Source organism: Canis lupus, chromosome 15, assembly GCF_048164855.1.
Source record: "Canis lupus baileyi chromosome 15, mCanLup2.hap1, whole genome shotgun sequence".
Lineage (NCBI taxonomy): Eukaryota > Metazoa > Chordata > Mammalia > Carnivora > Canidae > Canis > Canis lupus.
In genome coordinates, this window is record NC_132852.1 from 37162571 (window position 1) to 37180653 (window position 18083).

The window sequence follows — 18083 nt, forward strand, 5'->3', positions numbered from 1 at the left end:
TCTGCCCTCAAAACACCCCTAACATACTACCGTGCACCTCGTTTCCTGAACACAAATCCTCCCTCCAGCCAACCCTGCCTCCCCGATGCTCCTTGAAGCCCTACTTGGAGATTCTAAGACTTCTCATTCCAACAGCCCTAAAATGTAACCCATCTATCAAGGACTAGATAATTCATGACAATCCCAACACATCTTTCTTGACCATAATAACTCTGAGTGGTGACACACTCTTTAGAATTTGGAATATGAAAATATCTAAAAAGTTAACAGCATGATGCAGCATATGTCAGAAAGTCAAATGGACAGAAGAATCAACACTTGTGAGATCACATCAGGTGAGTACCTCCTTAGGGGCAGGTAGGACTCTACAGATCACGTTCTCAGGATCACACATGTATTTATACCACACTGAACTACCTATGGCTCTTCCTCCCAGCAAAGTTTATGAGCTTCTTGAGGGCAGAGACTAGTTCTCACACAGCTTCAGAATCCCCTGCAATAACTAACACTAATAGTGCTGGACATGCAAAAACGACACAGCGGATTCTTTTTGATTTGTCCCGTAGGGAAGCTGGGAATATTTTCTAGTTGAGTAAAATCAAGTTAAAGCAATACATCAGTGATAGAGCATTGAGACTCAGTGTGACAATATTTTCAATGAATTGAATGGGATTTCAGACTCCTAGAGACCCACTCTTCATGCAATTTCAGCAGAGAGAGTGTATGTGGAAGGAGGGGGCAAATGAATAGGATCAGGCTATCAGTTCTCCAATGGCCTTCAAAATCATCTGATGGAAGCCCTCTTGTTAGAGATGAAGAAGTACCTGAAGAAGCCTCCCGACAGAAGCTAGAAGACTAGAGATCTCATGAGATATGAGCCCTGTTCACATCCCCAGCTGCTTTACAGAAAGAGCACACGTGTTGTTTGTCTGTGAAAGAAGTGCCCCACCTCTGCCTGGAAGAAGGGAGTGAAACATCATTCAGAGCCCCCATCCATGCTTAATGGCAATGCATTTAATGTTGTTTTGATGATGTGTAACATTGTTAATTGCAGATCTATTGTAATTGCTTTCTTTTCCCTATCCCATCTATGCTACATGCAACAAATAATAACACATTCTCTAAACAATTTAATTATGCCACAGCAAGGATACAGAGTAGTAACAGGAAAACTTGAGTTCAAATAACTAAATTCTTAATTGAGCAGCTAAGAGCTTTTTCTTTTTTTTAATAAATTGTTTTCAATTTTCTGACATTCCTTTTCTAGTTCAGGTAACAATAAAGCAGTGCTGGACTGTGCCATCAGGATATTTTTGTAGACAAATGCTAAATGCACATCTGTGAAGTGCAGGCACTTTTCCAGGAATTATGGAAGATCAAATGAATAAAGCTCTCTTTCTGTCCTCAAGAATCTAGTAAGATGATTACAAACGAACAAAAAAATCTAATAAAGGGAGAACATAAAGGGCTAATAGGAAGCTATGGAATGTGAGAGCAGGAACATATTCCCTGATTCTTCTTCACTGGGGAAATCATATTAATAAAACCATGTGTGTTTACAAAGCAATATACACAGAAATTAGAAAGTTCTTAACTTCAAAAGATGGTTATCTTCCATTTTAGATAATTCTTTTAAGTTCACATTTACTTCTAACATTTGAGTGCCTACTGACAAAAAAATATGCTAACTTTTTTCACAGATTCTGATTTCTAAAAGTTTTCTCAGAAGAGCAAGTTTTATTTGCCTTCATCAGAATATTGCTGCAATGGAGTTAATAGTGAAAAGCAATATAATTTTGTATGTTACACCACACTTTATCACTTCCAAAGCATTTTCACAAATACTATTTTAAGAGGTCTCATTTGGTCACCACAAAATCCTGAGAAGCACACAGGGTCAGTTTATTGTGTTTCTGGGCGTGTACGTGTACATGTTAATATTGTTTCCTTCATTGTGCACAGAGGAACTGCAGGCTCAGAGATGTCTGGTGAGTGACAGTGACAACTGGCATTTGTCAGACTTGTCAGACAAAAAGAAAATTGCTGGCTAAGCCCTCCAATCTAAAATTACTCACAAGTTATTACACTTGAAAACTCATGTTCCCACTGGTATATGTTCTCTACAAAAGCGAATATGCCCTGGGCATCACTCAGCTTCTGGGGCTCCCCCAGCTTCCCATTGTATCCATGCGCAGCACCTTGTCCTCCTCCCCCATCCCCCCAACAGACATTGGCAACCTCTCGTCTCTCATTCTCTGTTCTCAAAAGAAGATGGAAAGGCAGCCATTTATTTGTGTGCCCATCATAAAGAGCCAGAGCCACTGAATTATGTCCCTTACGAATATTCGGATTTTAAACTTTGTTTTAACTTTATGGGGGAAGTCTATGCTGATAAACACATTTAGGCCAGCAGCCATCACGTAGAAGGAACTTGGTGCTGATTCACTGATGTTGCCACATCTCTCCGAACAGTGATTCACAAAAGGCCTCTTGAGCTTATATCCAGGGTCACAGAAGAAAAGAGAAGCTGCCACTAATGCATCCTGCCCTGTTGTCCCTGAAAGGAACTTCAGGGGATGAGCAATGACAGATTTAACAAGTAGAGAAAGCCCACTGAGTCCCCAGTGGCTGAAATACAAAAAAAAAAAAAAAAAAAAAAAACAGAATCTAGGAAGTAGCCAGAGCCAGAGACTGATGTCCGGAAGCCTCAACTCCAATCCTGCACATGAACATTTGCCCCAGCCTGTTCTCACACCGTAAAGGCTCCAGGCCTCTGGCCCTGGAAACCTTCCTCGAGACCTCGAGAAAAGGAGCTGTCCTCAAGTCCGCATTCCTCTTTCTTCCACTGAAACACCGAGTGGGAAAGCCGTCCTTACCTCGTAATGAGCCACGCGCTGAGATTCGGATATCAGTTGTGCACTGCACACCTTGCAGTAACTGTCTGTAAATAAATCCTGATCGATATCGGAGGACTTCATCAGGCTAAAGGAGAATCAACAGAAAAGAAAAATGAGTCCACTGCTTTGATGTTTATGCAGGACATTAACTGCATGAAAAAGCCAGGAGCAGGGTAACAGACCCCATGATGCTAGCAGTGGGGGAGACCTCCCTATCACCTAAGGTGATACCATGTCAGTTAACCACAGCAAGTATAGACTTTATGATTTTTCCATAAGTGCCCATACCCTACAAAACAGAAGTGCACCTTTAGTTTTCTCTTTTTGACAAATCAGATTTATATCTGTAATGCACTGCTAAGGATTTATGTGAGAGGAAGCTTTCATACATGATTTATATTAACAAAATATTTTAAGCATTCAATATATGCAATGTAAGAAAAAGACTGAATGAATCTTGATACATCCACAAACTAGAATACAACACACCTCCTAAATCCAAACTCAAATCAAACTCTTCTTTAAAAGAACATTTAAAGAAATAGGAAAAACTTTACCATTAACAACACAAGGGTTTACAAATCAGTACATACAGTATGATACTAAATTTGTTTATATGTATTAAATTTAAGTTATATGCATACATTATATGTATACATGTTTATACATATTAAATTTAAATTAAATTTGTTTATATGTATTAAATTTGTATAGTGCATAGAGTTTTAACAGAGTATTAATAGCAGTTACTTTTCAAAGATTTTAAGGTAATGAGTTACATAATTATGTTTATTGTTTTATTTTCTAAAATAAACATGTTGCTTTTATAATACAGGGAAACAAGTTAGCTTTGTTCAGAAACTTATAAGCAATATAAAATTTAGTTTTGAGCTCAGTAACTATACTTACAGAATTAAAAAATAAAATCAGTTCAACTATAACTTTTCTTGCAAGCGTATACCTTGTAAAGAGAGGAGCCTGTTCATCATTCATGCTGACTTTTCCACATTTAGGGTTACTGATATTCATAAAAGCCACCTCCATCATTCCACACTGCAATTAAGCCCACAAAGGTAAATAAACATATCATCAAATTCCAAAACCTGAACCAAAATGCAGCCAAGAGTCTCAAGCTGGTGAAAGTGATCTGTCACAAAGGTGTTTCATAGCATCTGAACCGTAATGTTGCCACTGTAGAAACACACACCAGAGCATCAGAATGCTTTCCTCCAATCCACAAACTCTCATTTTACCTCCTACCAGCCAGGTAAAAACTAAGGATTCCGCCAGACAGCATACATATGGAGAGGCAAATGAATTTCAGACAACAGGGATGTGGTGGGAAGCTTGGAGTTCATCCTGCTCCCACGCCCTCATTTCATATGTGAGACTGTTTAAGTCACACCGTCAATTATTGGCATGGCCATGTATGCAGCCTGGTTTGCATGATTCCAATTTCCACATTCCAAATCCATCTCAGGTCTCATGCTATTTGCCAGCCGTGTGATGTTAGATGAGTCACTAAACCCTCTAGGTAGTTTCCTCCTACACAAATTAAGATAAAATATTAGCCATGCCTTTTTAGAGAATTGTGGTGAAAATCAAAAGGAGAAATATGAGAAGGTACTACTATATAAGCTCTAAAACTCTTCATTTGAAAAGGATCATCATGACATTCTTAATAATATCCTAATTATGGCCAAGTCTTGACCAATACAACAAAATAAAGGACAGTGGTGCATTTTATGTGATTTTTAAAACCATTTAAATAGCTGGTCTACAAAAAAAAAGTATCTGCCTGAAATAAAAAGCTGCCTTCCTCAACAACTACAAATTCACTTTCTATCTTTGTCCTTGGTTATAATGGCCCATTCAGAGCATTTGATTTTCAAGATTCGAAATGATTCACAATTTTTGCTCCTAAGAGACAATGGTAGCTCTGGTATTTCAATGCCCTGAGTACCAACAGTAATGGCAGATAGTAAGGACCACTGACTTTCATAGCTGAAGTGGATCTGTTATTTCTGGAAGGCTCATTCCTGGCAGAAAGCTCAGTCAGCCTGGAGTCTAGCACCTACAATGCCTGGAGACTCACTACCTAACATGGCAACCTGTTACAAAGAGTCTGGCAACTCTAGTAGTTAGGTATTCTTCAGGTTGAATCAAAATCTGTTCCACTGTTACTTCACTCATTGATTCTGTCTTTGGGTGCAACACAGAAAAATTCTGCTCTCCTTTTTCATGAGATATCCTCTCTTAAATGCTTGAAGAATAGCTGCCTTCCATCTATCTATTCTCTACCTCTTTCCTGAATTATCGTCTTGGTCTGTGTCTATTTCTTTATGGCCCATTTTCAAAGGCTGTGCCAAGAACAGAATGAACATTTCAGATATGGCCTAATCAAGCAGAGGATCACAAATCCAAATGAGCATCCAAAATATCCATTGACATGTGTAATGGTCTCTATTCACATCCCAGAATGCAAATGGAAAAGAGGGGTTTTGATGATGGCAAAATGTAGTACAACATTTTGAAATGTCAAATGGGAAAAGAAAACCTACTAAGGTGTATTTTTTTAAGCCAAGCTTCTATAAGTAGTTGTGTTTAAATATCATCATGTTCCCTGCTATTTCTAATAAAGAAGTGCACAAAAATAGATTCATGGGTGACCTGGTTAATAGGAATCTCCAAACTCACTGCACACTCCTTCCTCATTATACAACCGACTGCAGAAATCAAACACTGTGAAAGGATATTCAAGGTACGTGTCGGACCGAGTGGGGCCCGTAGGAGTCTGAGTCTCGGTAAAACAGCTGTGCAGCAGAAATAGCTTTAAAGGCAGAATATAAAAATGTGTATACTAAAAAAAAAAAAAAAAAAATTCAAAGGAAGGAGAATATCATGGCTTTTTCCACTGTTTTATATAAGAATATTGATTGGAACAGGCCCATATGCAGTAAAATGGCAATAAAGACCCCTCTGAAATCTGCAAGGCCCAAATAGAAAACCTGAATAAGTTAAATTCCAGTGGGAAGCAATTAGTAGGCAAGTGTCAGCCTGGTTTGTGCATAAGGTCTTTTCTCCAAGAAAAGAGAACTCTCTGTGTAGGTCACTTTAGACAACTAGAGAGCCTGATTTATGATTCAAAGAGTGGAATTCCCCAGGAAGAGGGCTGCCATTTGTTGCCTGCTCTGCCTTGCTTAGAATAGAATTCTCAGCTTCTCTTGTCTTCAAAAGTGTACAGATGAGCTGGTAAGAACAAGGAAAATCCGACTACCTGTCTTTAGCCTTGTCCATGGTCCTGAATCAGCAACTCGAGCAGAGACAGAGCAGGGTCGTTAATCAGTTACTAACTGGTCAGTCCCACCAGCTCACAAAAGCCAATGTGTGGTGACCCCCAACCTGAGGACGTGCTTGCTGCACTACATCTGAGGCCCTGGGGCATTTTAAGGAGGGAGAGAAGAGCAGGGAAGGGGAGGAGTTTGATTTCCTGGATTTGAAACTGATCTGAATGCAAACTTCCACAGTGCTCCCCACAATGGCACATTCCAAAGCAAACACTGAAGATCTGAATAACCTATCACTCTGCAGTATTCACAGAGGACAGTGTTACCTGTATTTTACTAAAGAAGCCCAGAGGGAAGTTGGAAGCAATATTAAAACAGGAGTCTGATCAGATTCTCATTTGCTGTCCCAGGTCTCTATACAGCAATAAATCTATTTACATCTGGTAGCAGTGACAGTATAAGACTCAGAGGTGTAGCTAAGTATAATAAATTAAAGGAATATAGAGGAGGAAAGCTTTTGTTTATTCAATAATGATTACTGTGCATCTACTATGTGTGAGGCACAGGGATAACAAAGGACACAACTCCCATCTTCCAAATCTTTATGAGCTATTGAGTGAGAAGAGAAACGTGCACACAAATAGCTAACGCAGGGGCAGCAAGTGTAATCTGGCTAGTAAAAAGCAATACAGGATTTGAGAAAACAAGGGGATTATAAGGAACCCTTCAGGGAGGTTCTAGGACAGTTAAAAATTTTAAGAATGAATAGGATTAGAGTGAAGGGAAATGGGTTTAAATCCAATAGGTTCCAATTGTTTTTGTTAGCATGGAGAAAAATATTACTACTAGTAGGTATGAGAAGGTACATACAAAGGGCTTCAGTAGGGCTTGTTTGAGAATATGCAACATAAAGGAAGGAGGCAGCAAAATGCAGGGAGAGAAGGGTATACAAAGATCAGGACCCAGATGGAAGGAGGGGAGACTGAAGGGAAACAGCAGGCCCCAAAATGTTTCTCAAGGTGCAAGGAATGGCCTTTTTTAGGATCTTTAGACGCAACGGGAAGCCTTCTCCTCTGCTGCTTTCTGCTTCTCAAGAACAGATTTCAGGAACACAGCCTGAAAAGCCAGAGAAACCTGAGGCTTCATGGCCAAGAGGAACATTCTTCACTCCATTCCATTTCTGATAATGCCAAAATAGCTTCTGACTCAAAGATCCCAAAACCTATGCAGGGTTCTTCAGAGGAAAAAAGACATTACTTCAAATCCACGTTTGGTTGCTTGCCAAGAAGATTTTTGAGTGTAAAGTTACATATCCTCCCTGAACCACCATTTCCTCATTTGTGAAACAGGGGAAACATTCTTACAGGCTCATTGTGAGGATTAGAGATGATGCAGATAAAAAGCATCTAACAAAGACTGTGGCATATGGTAGACCCTGAAAAAAATGGATATTACCACCATTATGATGAATATTATTAATTTTGTATTATCATTATTCTTATTTTCAGAAGGGATGCTATAAATATTTAAGTAGAGAAATAAATAGAACCACATTAAAAACTAAAGGGGCAGATTACAGAGTTGGTGAACTGAAGTCATAACTCTGATTGTTGTCACAGGCTTTCTCTTCTGTATTAACAATATCAGCCACAGAAAAGGCTCACTTCCACTGAGTTCCCTGTGGCAAAACTCTGTGTGAAGAGCCCTTCAGCCAGTCCCCCACTGCCAGTCTGAGGAGCACCATTAAACATACTAACATGAAAGCAGAGGGCAGACATTCTCCCCAGAATTGACATGCTATGGTCTGGAGAGCCCTGACTGTCCAGACAAAGCCATGCAAACTTTAACTGCTTAGGGCCCACACTCTCTTCCCAGCATTTATCTGAACCAAGATAGGATGCACGGACATTTGCCCAGACATCCTGATCTGCTTCTGCCTGCACGTCCAGAGTCGGAGCCTCCGTAACCTGACTGACTCCCCCCAGATCCAGTAGCCGCTACTGCCCTCCCACTTGGTGTGACACCCTGAAAAGCCACCACTCTTTTCTCTCCAGTCTGGCTGGTGCCTCATCATCTAGTCTAAGACCCTCCACGTATGACACATGCCCACTCCCTCCAAGGGGCCCGGCTCCAAAGGCCACCACTCTCAACAGCTCTGGCCCTCTGCCTCCCCCTGCCCAATGCAGAGAGACAGGATCTCTGTCTCTTTCAAATTTGACAAGCTGAACAGTGGATGAAAATGCCACCAACTAAAACAAACCTTCTCCTGGTTAAGAATGTGAAACAGACATGAGCCATGACACTGCTGTCTCAATTCAGCCACATTTTAAAATTACTAATATCCAAGAGCTATTGAAATTGTCCCTGCTTTGTTTTATCAATTTTGGAGGGGATTTCCCGCTGCTCAGAAAGGGAAAAGATATGAGAATTAGAACTGGCCCATCTTTAGCACAAAACATATGAGCCTTTGTGATCTGAGTTTTCATTTCACTTGCAAAAGGGTTCCTGGACCAGAATCCCCCTTTGGTGTTCTGTGGCTGTTGCCTGGTCTTTGCTCCATTACCATTTCAGACCCTGCCACTGTCCTTTTCCTCCTCCTAGCAACAAAAGGAGGAAGATTTGTGAGACAAGCTTGTGGCTTCAGCATGCATCTCCACAGTGACCACCCATCCTCACTCAGGCCCAGGAGCCCAGAGGATGAGCTGGAAGCAAGGTCTGTCCTGTCTCCTTCACACCTCCCTCTACATGACAGGGGCAATGCAGGGCCGGCTGCTGTGGCAGCAGACCAAGCAGCCTTAGAAGACAAAGAACCATGAACAGTACTCCAGAAAAGAAAGCATTCTGGTGTTCAGTGAAAGTCTAGAGAGAGGGGGCCGGGAGCCATACAAGGCAGCACAGATGAAGCAGATGCCCCAGCCCGGCTCAGGAGGGCCTGCACACTTGCTTGAATTCACCACACCTCCCACAGGTGGCCAGACAGAGGAACCTGGAACCTCCCAAGAGGCAGCCAAGATCTGGTGAAGGTCAAATACAGGATCAGCTTAAAGAATCTTTGGATTCCTCCTTCCTGGGGATGGAGGCCTTTTCTGTCTGAAGCTACCGCCCCCACTCCTGATGTTGCTCAGACAAAGGAATCTGGCAGTCCAGGCCCTTATCATACATCATCCACATGCAGGTGCAAGCTCTGCTATCCAGCCTGAGCTTTGTTTAAAAAAGAGAGAAAGAGAGAGAGAGAGACAACCCTCCCCACACCACTCCCTCTTCCTGCTCAGCATTGCCAGAAGCTGCATGGCTGACTCACACCACTTGAATAATTGCCTTTTAATGGAACCATTTTCTTCACGTGTAAAACCAGGTTCTGTGATTCCTGACTCTGAGGTGTACGCCACTGCTGGGTACCGATGCCTCCCCCTCGGCCCCAGGGCTGCGGAACCAAGTCTGTCAGTCTCACTCATATATGGTACAGGTGAGCCTGCTGACATTTGGGGAAGGAGAACAGCAAATGTGCCCCCAGCCTGCACCCATCCTGTGGGCATGCATATGTGCCTCTGCCACATCTGAGGAGACATGCATGCCTGGTTCCTTGCCCCTTGTCCCCTCTTCTGTCCCTCATCTTTTGCCTGAATGTGCAAGTCTGAATTGTGGACTCCTGGAGCCATGGAGAGTCCGAGGCTTCAGGCTCCTCTAGCCCTTCCCAGAGTTTGTGAGACAATTCACCAAATGGCCTCTGCCCAAGTCTAGCATATTATACAGCCTCACTAGGATTCCTCCTTTATTCATTAAACAGATTTTTACAGAGCATGTGCTATGCGCATGGCACTGTGTAGGCACTAGGTCTGCAGCAGTGAACAACACCTACAAAGGTTGATCTTGTGGAAAAGGTTCACATCCTGGGATCTAGCAAACATCAGTCTGCATAAACACACAGGATTCCCATCTCCATCTACACATAAATAAAATATTCACACCAGCTGGTAGACAATGGCTCTTGCTGTCTTGCATGTCATTCTAGAATCTCCACTTGCCCCATGGTCCATGGTCCTCACTATGATTCCAGTGTAGGACCTTTGCCTCCACTCAACAGTAAAGACTGAGAGTGGAGAGGCGGTCAGGACTAGCAGGGACTACAAAGGATGAAGGCTATTCCGCCTGGGGTTCCAAAAGGCCCTTTCAAAGGCCACTTCCGGGCAGGGCCTGCGGTGTCTGGCAAGAACAGCGCTCAGCTGGGTGGCATGCCATAGTGTGCTCATAGGGAAAACACGGTTCGCTTTGGTAGGATATTAATGGGTAAAGTTCAGCACCTCCGCCAATCGGGGTGGGTCAGAAACATTTTTTGCTTTTCTGTATTTTCAGAGATGAGACATGGGTGGTAGATAGAGAGCTTGGATTTCCCATTGGCTTATCACTTAAACCAATGTAATAGCAGAGCCCCGGCCAGAGGAGAAAAGCCAGAGGCAGAGAGAAACAAAAGGCTCACTAGCCCAAAAAGAGTAGGAGAGGAAAGGAGGAGAAAACCTGAGGGAGTAGAACATGCATCTAATGTTTTCTGTCGCTCATTCCATCAAAGTAAAGGGCTGTGCGCTCAGCGGAAAAGCCACTCATATTTTAAGGAATAGGCTCCCACCGTCCCCCAACCACTCAAAGGAGGAAAGCCAGCGTGGATTGCTCCCTTTCCAATACATTAGCTACCTGTGCAGAGCAGGTGCATACTCAAAAGACGGGTGGATTTTCTTAACACGCTGAAAGACAACAAGACCTTTCTTTTTAACAGTTGTTACAACAGCCTTCGAAAATACAGTGCATAAGTAAGTATTCCATTACTGTAACTTGTTTACATGATTTATCTTCACAAGACTGCCCCTACTGAACCAGACAGATTGAGGGCAGATTTAAATGCAGCTATCACATCCAGGGCTTGAAGGCACAGTTCTGCACCTGCATCCAACTTCAGAGGACACAGACGAGCCGGACCAAGCTGCTGCCGGGAAAACCATTACTTTTCTTTTAATCCGTACTATGGGACTGCTGTACTGGCCGTGGGTCAGCATGCAGACATTTTCAGCCCCATTCTCTGATACAGCAGACAGATTTGCCTTGGCTTCCCTGAGGAATCCAGTTTGGTCTCCATTTGTCTGCTGCTTTTCCTAAAATCAGCAAAATTGTAGCATCCACATATAAGCATCTGGAGTGGCCAAGATGGGAAGACACAGGAATTCATATGTTGCCAGGTTAGGGACTACCCATCCATAAAGTGACAAGTGGCTGCATACAGGTCTGCTCCTTCTGTGAAATCTTTCGGTCAGAATTTATTTTCGGACCTGAGAGATGGTTTGAAATCTCCTTCCACCTCTTACTTTGGGATATAACAAGAAGGAGCAGAAGTAGTGACAGCATAGGGAATTCGACTGTCAGGGGAAACTAATAAGCAGATAAAAGTATGCCTTTTATGCTCAACAGTAAACAATAAAGGGATGTAAAAAATTAAAATATCTGACTACATCCAGTGTAGGAAAGCTGTGACACGGGATTTTTTATACACTTATTGACAGGAGGGCCAGTTGCAAGTTAAGCGTCATCTCACCAAGTTAAACAACCCAGCAACTGCACTCCTAGTTTACAGACAAGAAAAACTTCCACCCACATACAATACGAGGCATGTAATGGATGATGGTAGTAGCACTGTTCAAATAGCGAGACCTGCCATCATTCCCAGCGCGCATCTCCGGGAGCATCTCCGGGAGCATGAGTGACTACACGGAGGTATAATCCTGTACGAATGAGGAAAGGCACCGCATCTGAATCGCAGATTTAGTATTTACATAAGAAAAGTCAAAGAGCACATACACTGAGGTCCTTTTCACACAATCAAAACAACTAAAATAAAATTATATGTCTTGGGGGGATACATGTAGATAAGATACAACTCTAAAAATGTCTGGCAAAAAAAAAAAAATGAGGACAAGATTCAGGATGATGATTACTTCAGAAGAGGAGGATGAGAGAAAATCATACAAGATATAAGGTCTTGTCAGGCCTTTGCTTTGGGAAGAGTCATGGGGGTGCCCTTTCTTTACTAAAGATGGGAAACGATAGATAGGTGATGCCGGGTGGGTAGATAGACACCATGTATGCACCACTGATGAGACAGGATTTTCTGGAAATGAATCCTCACTCTAACAGACCCAGTTGTTTTTCCCTTTTCCCAGCCACAAAAGATTCGGCAAACCTTTGCTTCCTCTCCTGAAGTCAGCGTGCCATGCCACGGAGTTCTGGCCAGGGGAACACGGGCACAAGGGATGCGCTCCCGTCCAGGCCTGGGCCTTCAGAGGCTGCGCGGGGTCTTCTCTTCTGCGGGTTGGATACCCTGCCCCGCTCCCGGGGGAAGCCACCAGAAACAGGGGAAAGTCGGAGTTCCTGCAGGAGCAAGTGAGCAAAGCTCCGCGATCCCCAGCCCTGGCGCGCACGGGACTTCAGGGGACTGGGAAGTAAACGTCTACCGTGCTAAGCCACTGATTCCAGGCTTTCTCCGGTATTACCTCCACTTGCTCACCTCCAACCGGAGTAGCGTGGCTACCTGGAAAACAATTACACAGAAGTATACTTTCTACGTGCTTTGTGAGGAAGCTGGAAAAAGCCAAAGACTTTCAGAGGTCTGAAATTTGAGAGCCTCGACTTTAGCATTGCTTCTTTCACTCAGTCAGTGCTCTGGGCAATAGCATTCAACAGCCCAGACCTCAAGACAGTGCTCATTCAGGACAGTACCAAGCCATTCCTCATTTAGAGGGAATGTGATGGGGAAATAGGGGCTCTAAAATCAAGACATTTATGGGAAAGATAGAGCATTTAAGGACATGGCCTGTGTGCTGGGACACTGACCAGGCACCAGCAGCACCTTCTAGGAAGGCCACTCCGTTTCTCTCCAGTTTTGAGCATATCTGTGTATACATCCCCTGGCATGTTGGTGCTGGTATCTTGAAAAATCTGCTTTGCCATCTTGTGAGGGGGCAAACTGAGCAGATGGTCATGACCACTGGGATGCCAGGTAATGAGCAAGTGCCTCACATCAGAGCATTGGGGTCTTGTCACCTTGCCAGAAATGACAGCTTGGCTGTCTGGCAACAGCCCTGATGTTGGGAGTGAGCACATATCTCACCACTTCAGTTCCTAATGTGGTTATACTTTCAAATTCTTGCCCTGAATCAATTCTTCTCATCTTTTCAGCTGAGGTGAGCACAGACTGGGAAGTTTCCAGGTAATGAAAGAAACCATATTGATCTAGATCCATCACCTGGCTGAGCAGTTTCTGGCTTTGGGGAAAAGAGCAAGCATATCAAGTATAGGCTAGGTGATTCCCTTTGAAAGCCACTCCTCATTCCTCTACTAGAGCCAGATGGACCCTAAATCAATGCCAACACTCCTGCTCCCTCCTACCTACCTTCCCTTGCTGGGAAGGAAGAGTTGCTGCTCAGTGGAACCGTAGATCAGTGTCATGGAACATGGATGCTAGCTGGAGGTGGAGGTTGAGGCAGGGAAAAAGTAGAGGGGCATGGGACTCAGGCTACCCAGAAGTGAAGGGATGAGAGAGGGATGATTCCAGGTCCCAACAGAGATGTATATAAAGAAATCACAACACTAGAAAGGAGCTGAGGTATCACCTAACCTCATCCTCCACACATACAGAGACTTAGAAAAGGCACCCAGGAACATTACATGGCTTAGTCACATTTTGCCTGGAAGTCAAAGGCAAAATGGTGTGTACCTAACTGCTAAAATAACATTCTTTCCTCACACCTACTGCCAGTCCAGAATATTTACTATCTTCCTTTTAGGAATCATTTTGAGCAAGGAGGAAATCAAAGCTTCCCTCTTAAACTTGGGGAAATCCAGACACCTGTGACTGACTGGTGGGAGCCAGTGATGGAGAGAAGCCCAACAAAGACCATCTTCCCAGGTCATATCCCAGGAGGGCCAGGGAGAGGGGCCGAGAGGAGCAGCATCTGGGTAGGGGCAGGCTCACTGCTCCTACCACATTCTTGGATTTTATAGACAAGTGTTTGTCAAGAATGATAAAGCCCAGAGACCTGTGACATGCGAAGATGTTAGGGTCTGAGTGGGAAGTAAATTTAAGTACCAATTCCATATAAAACAGAACCCTCACAATGCAACTTTATCACAAGCAGCAATTTCTGTTTCTCACAAACCAAAAATAATAGGCCACCCTCCCAAGTCGATGGACTGTGATTTGCTCACTGATTGAGTGGTCTGGACCCACATCAAGATAAATACCTGGAACTTGGGCAGCCCGGGTGGCTCAGCGGTTTAGCGCCGCCTTCAGCCCAGGGTGTGATCCTGGAGACCCGCGTGGGATCCTGGAGACCTGCATGGGACCTGCTTCTCCCTCTGCCTGTGTCTCTGCCTCTCTCTCTGTGTGTCTCTCATGAATAAATAAATAAAAAATTTTTAAAAATACCTGGAACTTCTTGTGGTGGACAGGGAGGTGTCCAGATGTCCTTTTGAGGAAGAACTTGCCTCAACTGCTGGTAGGGAGGCTGGCATTAGTTTTCAGCTGCCTTCCCCTTCAGGAATGGCTTCTGCTATGGAGAACTGTCCCACCCAAAGTCACACCCCTACCCAGGATGGCCCAAATGCAGGGATGAAAAAGCCTGGCCACTGCAGTCCACCATGGGGAAACTCCAGCAGGCCACGGTAGCCCCCAGCCCTCCTCAGGGGCCAGCTGAAACCACTACACCTGCACCAAAGCCCAGCTGTCTCATCCTGCTTCTGCTCCTCCCTTCCCTGGGTATCCCTCTCAGGAGCCATTCTTAGCAAACATCCTGGGCACTAAACTCTGTAGGGTCTGTCTCCTGGCAAACCCTTACTGGGACATTTCTTCTCAAACCTGTCTCCTGGCAAATCTCCCATGGTGGTTCCACTATGGACCACAGCTTGTCAGAAATTCAGAGACCTTATCAATTCCTAAAGCCCCAGAACTCCTCCAAGGGTCCATAAACACAATCCCAGAGTATCACCGTGCAATGCTAGGCAAAGAATTGTTGCTGGTAATGCTGTACCTTGAGACAAGCTCCACACTATTTAATAATACACAACAGAAAGAGAAATATGCTAGTGCTGAATCCCATTCTATTCTTTTGATCTGTGGCCTCCAATGTGGTTACAGTTACTATTGTACCATCTGATTTGAACTGATGATTCTAATTTCCATAATGTCAAATAAGTCATATTTCAGTAACACTTCCTACCCATTGCTAAAAATATTGTTTCTTCCCACACAGTTATTCCTAATGAGATATTTCAAGCCACCTGGCACCCGGGGGAGTTCCCTGGCCAATCGTCTATGGAGTCCCACAAAATGGAAGCTGTATACAATAGAATCCCATTGGATGCTGGTGTCAGAGGCAAGAAGAGCAGTGACAACACAGGTTATTTTATCTTACAGTAAGAGATGTTCTTTGGGGATGTCATTAGACCAACAACAGTCACTGTGACCCTAAGAGAACATAGGACAGTGCTATGTGTGTTTGTAGTGAACACACAGAGGAACAGCCCCCAGTTACTGGCTGGCTTCCCTCCAGGACCTTAGCTGCCCTTACAGTTTCTAATGAGAACCAGTTTGAAACCTGCACAACTCTTAACTCCCACTGAAATGTAAATGCATCTGGGAACCAGGCAAGCCTCGTGTCCAGCTGCATTGCAAACCAATTCCAGCCATACCCAAGGTTTGCCATGCCTTGCTGATTGCACGCCCTGCTTGCTCTTCCCTCCTATCTTGTGAAATGCTACACTGTGTTTTCACCTCTTCATCACCTGGCGAGGCTGTGCATTAGATGTTCCTTCCCTGAAGACACCCTCCTCCTTCTCTCATCCAGGCCGGTTCAGAGTTCCTTTCTAGGCTCTCCTAGCTGCCCCCTAGCTCCCTAGACCCACAAATGACAGACACAATACACTCTGTAATGATGTGCACCCTCATTCCCTAGGAGCCTCTAGAAGGAGAACCCTCTCTTCCTTGTACTCAGTACCCAACACCATTGTAGACATGTCAGCTAGTGTTGCAGTAGGAAAACCAAAATGCATGATGTGGCCAACCATGTCTAAACAGCACTTTCTGTTTTCAGTCTTTGAGCCTTATTCTTAAAATTATTAGAAGAGTCCAGAGGGTGGTCCCAAAGAAAACAACTCCAAAAGCACCTCCAGGATATCTCTGAGCTGTCCTGGGCAGGGCCTTCTCCAGGGAGAGCTAGGCAGCACACATCTACTTGTGCAGACATTTCAGTACTTTAGAGCCCATGTAGGGGCTCCATTCTCTAATTAGAAACTGAGGCTCTTTTATTAGGAATAGGTCTGGAAGGAGAGGTCAGTATAAAGTCTTCCCTCCTCCAGCACTAGCCCCTCCTTCACACCAGGTTTTAGCTGGAACAGGAAATAAATGTGCCTTCAGATGGCAGCAGCATCCCAAGGGAAATAGTGAGTTCACCAACTCTTCCTCTCCCCAGCAAGTGAACCTCTGTTCTAAGCCATCCCATCCCATGGCCTTAATTGAGCCTCATCCACTATTCAGACCACATTCGTGGGGCATCTGGGAAAATGTTACTAGATACTCATCTTCATAGCCAGCATTTACTGACTTATGGGTTGAACTGTGTCTCTCAAAAAGGGTATGTTGAAATCCTAACTCCCAGGACTTGTGAATGTGACCTTATTGGTAATGTAATGAAGCAAAGAGGTCACACTGAATGAATGCTGATCCTAATTAGTGTCCTTATAACAAGAGGGGAACTTGGACAAACAAATAGCGGCAAATGTTATATGAAAACAAAAGCAGAGATTGGAGTAATACACCAACAACCAAGGAATGCCAAGCATCGTCCAATAGCTAGAAACAAGGTAAAGTTCTCCCCTAAACTCCTCAGGGAGAGAGCACTGTCCTGCTGACACCTTGATTTCTTGGAAACTAACACACTGACCAAGCATTTTATGTGTATATATTCAGAAGTTCCACATAGTGACTTTACACAAACCTCACAATCATACTGAAAGGTGGTTATTAAAGCCCAGAAAGCCCTTGTGATGTGCCCAAGGAACGGTCAGTATAAGTTCCATATAACTAGCATAAATAGAGCAGGGACTCAAACTCAGGTCTCCTGACTCCGAATCCAGCCGTCCTTCCAAAGCTTTTATTTTTTTCTTAAAGATTTTATTTATTTATTCATGAGAAACACAGAGAGACAGAGAGAGAGAGAGAAAGAGAGAGAGAGAGAGAGGCAGAGACACAGGCAGAGGGAGAAGCAGGCTCCATGCAGGGAGCCCAACGTGAGACTCGATCCCGGGTCTCCAGGATCATGCCCTGGGCTGAAGGCGGTGCTAAACCTCTGAGCCACCCGGGCTGCCCTTCCAAAGCTTTTAAATCAAATTGTTTCAGTGTTTGCTTTAGGTATCTTCTCATCTTTATTAAAACATTCTGGTTATCTTCCTTTCTTCCCACTTGTCAAAATGAGAAATAATTTGAGGCTCTGATGGAATTCCAGATCTCATGTTTAGGAAAGGCAAAGTCAGTTGCAGCTGCTGCCTGCCTACTTTTGTCAGAGATCCTGCCTGGGTGGTGGCACTTGATTTGGGGTCAGGAGAAAGCAGTAATTTACAAGCTGTCTTCACCTGCCAGTATCATAAAGGGAGTCCATGAGCAATTAGGCACTTCTAATCACTTAATCCACTTCAAATCTCTGCAAGGGGAAGGTAATAATTATGGAGCTCCAATCTGGCTGGTCCTTGGTTGGTCTTCAGTCAACCAGAGTTACTACAGAATATTAGAAAATGCATTTCCTAATGACTTTTCCAAAGCATCTTCCGTCCTGAATTCAAGCCCTGTGCAGGATGGGAAGGC

The 18083-nt window shown here is 43.9% G+C and overlaps 1 protein-coding gene across 9 annotated transcripts in view; it reads right to left on the reverse strand.

The window, feature by feature from the left end:
• The window catches only part of ZMAT4 (zinc finger matrin-type 4), a 339499-nt gene that overhangs the window by 270568 nt on the left and 50848 nt on the right, over positions 1 to 18083 (reverse strand). For all 9 annotated transcript variants that reach the window (XM_072776591.1, XM_072776592.1, XM_072776594.1 and 6 more), the window contains one exon: positions 2877 to 2982. In XM_072776591.1, the coding sequence (XP_072632692.1) occupies positions 2877 to 2978 (102 nt within the window). In that variant the 5' untranslated portion in view covers positions 2979 to 2982. The remainder of the gene's footprint in view (positions 1 to 2876; positions 2983 to 18083) is intronic.